The following is a 6,174-nucleotide window of genomic DNA, read 5'->3' as shown; positions in this document are numbered from 1 at the left end:
TGGACTTTAATGCATTTTTTCTTCTCTATTATTAATTAATTTTTAATAGATCTGTTATAATATTAGCTCACCATTTCTTAATTTCATAAATACTAAATTCTTGCTGTGCTATTTTTAACTTTGGGCAGTGTCAGATTCAAGTCACATCAAGCTGTCTTGACTGTGAAATGTTTCCCCTGTGAATTATTAGTTAGTTTCATAGACTGAAAAACTTCTGTCTCAAGTGACTCTTTTCTATTGAATGACCTACAGTCATTAGACTCTGTTCTTATTGGGCACATTTATACCTGTGTCTCCCCAGACCATCTGTTGCTAGGCCTTGGATGAAAGAAGATATAGCTGTTCTCCATTGTTAAACTTAAGAAAAAAAAGTGCAAGCCAATAAAAAAAGTGAAGGTGTGTGATAAGTCACCCATTCATTTCCTATATCTCTTGGAGGTGAGATCCTCCTTGTTATAGTTAATGACTTAGTTCCTATCTACCTTAGTGTTTTGGATGTTCCTGCGCACAGTGCTGCTGTACAAAATAAATATCTATCCAATGCAGACTTGTTAATTAATTGTCTACTAACAATTTATATACCAGTTTAAAATTAACTGACCATTTAATAGTCGTTTACACTCTGTATCCAGCTATACTTACATGCGACCACAGTTAGAGATCTGTTCTTTGCCTTGTTCTCCTCCTTCAGTGCTATATTTGTTCCAGTCAGGTCAGCTTGATATGCACACAGGGCCTCCCACTCTTTCTCAAGGCGATTCTTATTCTTCAAGTGATCTTCCATGTAAGACTAGAGCAAAGACAGGAGCGTTGTTATGTAATGCACTCTGTAAAAGTATATATAATGTTATGCTTGGTCGGTATATTACAATTTCTTGTGGTGATGCTACAGTACTCATTCCTGTCCGCAGCTCCCCTGAGCATGCCAACTTGTGGGACAGCCTCAGAGGGCAGCCTGACTTAAAACTTGAGATCGTTAGCACACTAGGTTCATATAAGAATCAAATCATATCAATAAGTCAATCAATAAATTAGTCTTTTAATGCGGACCTTTCATCAGATACCTGTACATTATTTCATGTCAATTGCATGCATGGATATTACTCCTCCTGGCAATATCTTGCTTTTCTCTACAAGATGGCACAATCTTCGTTCAGGCATTACCAAAGATGACACAATCATGTAAATCATGGTGCCTACACAGTTCTAGGCTGTGTTCAGAAATAAGGGGCATAGATCAGCCCCAGCTACAGCCTCTTATCGTGCGATTTCCTACAACGTTACAATTTTGCAGTCTGATCACGGAGGAAGAGGAGACTGAGGAAATGCTTCCATGTACAGGGGAAACTCGAATAATTAGAATATCGTGCAAAAGTAATTGCAGTAAGTGCTGCAAAAGGGGCCCAAACCAAGTACTGAGTACATATGCATGCTTGTACTTTTCAGAGGTTTCGATATTGTTCTATGTACAATCTTTGTTTTATTGATTGCATGTAATAATCTACTTTTTTGAGGTTGTGGATTTGGGGTTCTTGGGGTTTTCATGAGCTGTAAGCCATAATCATCACAATTATGACAAATCACGGCTTGAATTATCTTGCTTTGCATGTAATGAGTCTATCTCATATATTAGTTTCACCTTTTAAGTTGCATTAGTGAAATAAATGAACTTTGCACGATATTCTAATTATTCGAGTTTCACCTGTAAGAAAACAAAACTACTGTAGATATGTTGCAATGCTTTTGCAGGAAAGCAGGGGTTGGGGTTTTTAATATTTTAGAGCATTTGGTCTACAAATGTTCTAGGAACCTGTCATATACATTGGTAAACTGGTAATTGTACACAGGATTGTACACATGTGTTACTAACAGTCATCAACAGGATACTTGGTGGGCTGTGCGCTGCCCCTGGCAGTGCTGCCACCCTAGGCCAATGCTTATGTGGACTATGCAGCAATCAAGCCTTGTGTTCCACAGCTCAAATGATTTCATAGAATAAATATTGGATGAGAAGTAATGTTAGCCTGCACTGTAAGCAGCAGGAATGTTAGCTCAATAGGGTCTAATTTACTAAAGTTGAACTCATGCTGCCAGAGAACATGAGCAGACACAATCATACTGGCTTGATGATTAATTTCTGTACAATTTATTACATTCACATATATATATATACACACACATGCATACATACATACATACATACATACAGTATATATATATATATATATATATACACAGTATATACTCATCCCCCTAACTAACCGCTCAGTGTCTGCAACCCCCCTTTGTCAATCTCTCCACTGGCTTCCAGTCATCCAAAGAATAAAATTCAAAATAATAACAACCACTTACAAAGACATCCACAACTCTGCCCCCAGCTATATCTCCAGTCTTGTCTCAACATATCACTCTAACTGTCCAGCTATCTCCTACCCTGTCTGCCTTTAGGCTATCCCTGAAGACTAATCTCTTCAGGGTAGCCTATCCCTCCTCAACCTAACTGCTAAAATATTACTCTCTCTCTCAAACAACTCATTCCCACACAGCTACCTTTTGTATCACTTGCCCCTCCCTTTTAGATTGTAAGCTCTCACAGGCAGGGCCCTCCTAACCATCTTGTCTTGAAATGCATTGAAATGATAATGTCCTCCCTCTATTGTAAAGTGCTGCTTAAACTGTTAGCACTATAGAAATCCTGTATAATAATAATAATAATAATATATATAGTATATATACAGGATGACTGCACAGTGAACTGTGTTCCCTGAGATATAGACAACAAACAAACAAACAAACAAACAAACAAACAGTATAGGTACATTAAGTTAAACCTAAGTATAATAATTTTTCTGTATCCATCATTAGAACAAAAACAGCCATACAGTCATAAATATTTTATTTAAAAAACGCTATAATTTAATGGGTATATGTTAACATGCCATAGTACAAACAACAAAACACTTTCTAAAAACTATGCATGTGTGCAAACATCTCCTCTAATATCACTGAAGGGGGGGGTCTAGTAAACTGCACATTTGTGTTAATTTGTGCACCTATTCATCGCCATTCTAACTTTAAAAGAGCATAGTTTTCTACCTTTAAGAAATGCCTGCCAATGTTGGCTGTAAATTGTACACATTCAGCTTTGTTGTCGCACTTTGAAAAGTGTTAATTTTAGTGTTACTTAGCTATCTGCGAGATAATCCAGATATACATTTTGATGGGTGTGCTATTATGAATGGTAAGTAGTACCCCATTAATTTTTTTTATTGTTTTACATTATAATTTAAGAAAGTATTCCAATAAAAAATATTAAATGTTCTCCATTTGCATTTGTTTCATTACCTGTCCCAGTCTCAGTGATATGCTGTCAAAATGTGAGAGAGTGTTAGCAGAACAGGAAGTGCTGGCAGATCTGACAGTGAACTAATCCTTCCCTACTTTCTTCCAAACTACAAAAAAATAAATAAAGTTCAAACATGAATAGAAGTATTATTTCTTCTATATGTAGCATATTTATTTGAATATGCGATGCCCTTATTTATGTGTTTTAGTAACATATTTTAAAAATAATTTTTGTTTGATTGTTTAAATTCAATATTTAGCTATTTTACCACAATGTAATGTAAACCTAAAAAATTACATTAATTAAAAATATTCAACATGATTTATTGATACAGTTTAGAAATATTTGTATTTGATTTAAAAAAAAATAGCTTTTGACATTTTTATAAATCTCTGCTCGTCTGCCCAAGTGGAAAAGAAAATGTAAGTTTGAAAAAAATGTTCCTATGATAATAGGAAAATGTGACTGGCTACTGCATTCTCCTGCATGTAGTCTTACATAGGGGGCACGTTTGGATATAGTGGAAGTGTTAAAGCCCCTGCCAGGAATTTATTGCTGCCTGTGTTGCTACTGGGAGGAGTCACCTTTTCTATTTGTCTTTGTGACCACTGTACTCAGGTACAGAAAGTTATGCGAAATCCAAATTTTAAAAGCCCATTTGTCGCTTCATTTTTTTTATAACTGTACTGCAGTCAGGCATAAACAGTAAGAGATGTGACGACTTTTTTATTTATGCACTATTGTGCTGGCAGTATGCTAGCAATCCATGCTACTGTTTAACATAGAGCATAGCAGTCTGGATCTCTACTGGTCAGACACATCCTGTACACAGTGCGCCAATCAACAGTGTTAAGGAGCGCTGTTTATTGGAGCACTGTCCAGGGGGCGTGTCAGATTACTGCAGACCCGCGCTGCTGTGCTCTGTGTTGGGAAGTGGCCTGGATCTGCAGCATGCTTCCTGCACAGGGCATTTTTACCCTAGCTGCAGCACAATAGTACATTACAAATAAAAAGGACACACAAACATATTACTATTTCTGCAGCCTCACTGAATTACTGTAATAAAAAAGGAGGCTTCCAAACTATTACAGTAACAGGAGGTGAGGGGAAATCTTCCAATGGGAAACCTGTTGTACCGACAACAGTGGGGATATTGCCTTGCTTTGCGGAAATTTACTCTTATTCCCTGTTGTGTCTATGGGACAGGTAGTGAATGGAATTCTCCTAGAGGGGGCACAGACAATGAATGACATGCTGGAATAAAGTAGAATAATCCTGAAGTAACCAACAGCTGTCCCCATTTTATCATCACACAGGTTTGATGCATTGCAAGTCCATACTGCAAAACACTAGTGTGAATGGGCCCTTGTGCAAGCAGATGTCTAGGTGGATGCTATGGGCTACTGCGCACACAGCTGTTTGTGTTATATGTATATATTGTTCATACACAACAATACAATTTTAACCCAAAATGTAATCCAGAAAACATGCCACTCATTATTATAACACATTTTATTTCTCCTGATGATAAAAATATTCTGGTTCCTAATTGCTGAACATGAAAGTAATATTAATCTGTTATCATTCACAAACTGCTCCAAAAATACCTAGGGGGTCTGGTATATTGTAATAATGGTTGAGTGCCAGTTGGCATCTTTTGTGCCTCTTCACTGAACCTGCTGTTGGATAATTTGTGTCCCCAGCATGAAACAGCTCTGGTGGAGGTTGAGTACTGTGCCCTTTCTATTAAGGAAAGGAAAAAAAATTCTCATTGGAATATTTGATTGGTAAATAAATTCATAGTACCCTCAAATGCCACTTAGAGCACTGATTTTAATTATGTTTCAATTAAGTTCTCAGACATGGAAAATACTGATGTCTGTTACAGGAGTTGGCAGCGTCTGACAGATCCCGGTCACAGGGAGCAGAAGAAACATATTCTTCAGAGTGGTACCTATAAAAAAAGGGACTACTGCTGCTGACCTCTGTGCAGGTTTTTAAGAGGGTATAGTCTAGAATTCTCAGTTTCATCTTATTCCCAGATTAGCAGAGACTGTGGGCTCGTTCAAAATGCCAGTGTTGCACTGTGTGGGGCAACATTGCCCCACATAGTCCCATGTAGCCCCAAAACAAGGACAAGTCAGTTTGCCTTATGTCCCATGCCTTTAGTTGTGCTGAAAAAAGTAGGGTGTGTGTCTGAATCACTGTAGCACATTGCAACATGCTGAAGTGCATAACATTTCAATACAAAATTGAGAAAAAAAAATCAAGCTAACAACACATTGCAGCACATGGCACCACACCCCAGCACGTGCAATATGTGCACAATAACATGTGCTGTGTGGTGTAAATGAGCACCAAAGAGTTAACGCAGATTTCTATAGTTCTTGTGGGTGACTGCAAATAAACCAGATTGTAATTAACTCCATGTTTCAACACAGATGGCTCAGTCAAAAGGCTGAACCAGATTAACGGATTTTTGCTAACACAGGAATATCCCTGCGATCTGGCTTGGTAACAGTCGCTGATGACAAGAACTGGCAACTGATTAACACTTAGAAAAGACACCTCTCACATCCTCCTTCTGCAAATGGCCAACATAATTTAAAGTTTAAAAAAAAAAGTTAAAAAAAAAAAGTACATGTGAAGTAAATAAAATATAAGCACATTATAACTCCTGTCTAATTAATAAAGAAGATAAAGGGCCCTTTTTACAGAACAAAGCAACAAAATCATGTGGGCCATTACCCACACAGGACAATCAGCTCTCTTGTTTTATTTTTATTTTCCTAGGGAAACAAGTTAATCCAGACTAGGCCCTATACAGT

General features: G+C 37.4%; 1 protein-coding gene across 1 annotated transcript in view; it reads right to left on the bottom strand.

Annotated features, from left to right (window-relative positions):
- PTPRN2 (protein tyrosine phosphatase, receptor type N2) overlaps positions 1 to 6,174 on the bottom strand; it is a 288,746-nt gene that overhangs the window by 56,217 nt on the left and 226,355 nt on the right. Inside the window, exon 5 of the mRNA XM_018553983.1 lies at positions 643 to 790. Coding sequence (XP_018409485.1) covers positions 643 to 790 — 148 coding nt within the window. The remainder of the gene's footprint in view (positions 1 to 642; positions 791 to 6,174) is intronic.

The sequence above is a fragment of the Nanorana parkeri genome, unplaced genomic scaffold (assembly GCF_000935625.1).
Source record: "Nanorana parkeri isolate BGI_ZX_2015 unplaced genomic scaffold, ASM93562v1 scaffold137, whole genome shotgun sequence".
Lineage (NCBI taxonomy): Eukaryota > Metazoa > Chordata > Amphibia > Anura > Dicroglossidae > Nanorana > Nanorana parkeri.
The sequence above is the reverse complement of the archived record's forward strand: the minus strand, read 5'-3'. Positions and strand labels throughout refer to the sequence as shown.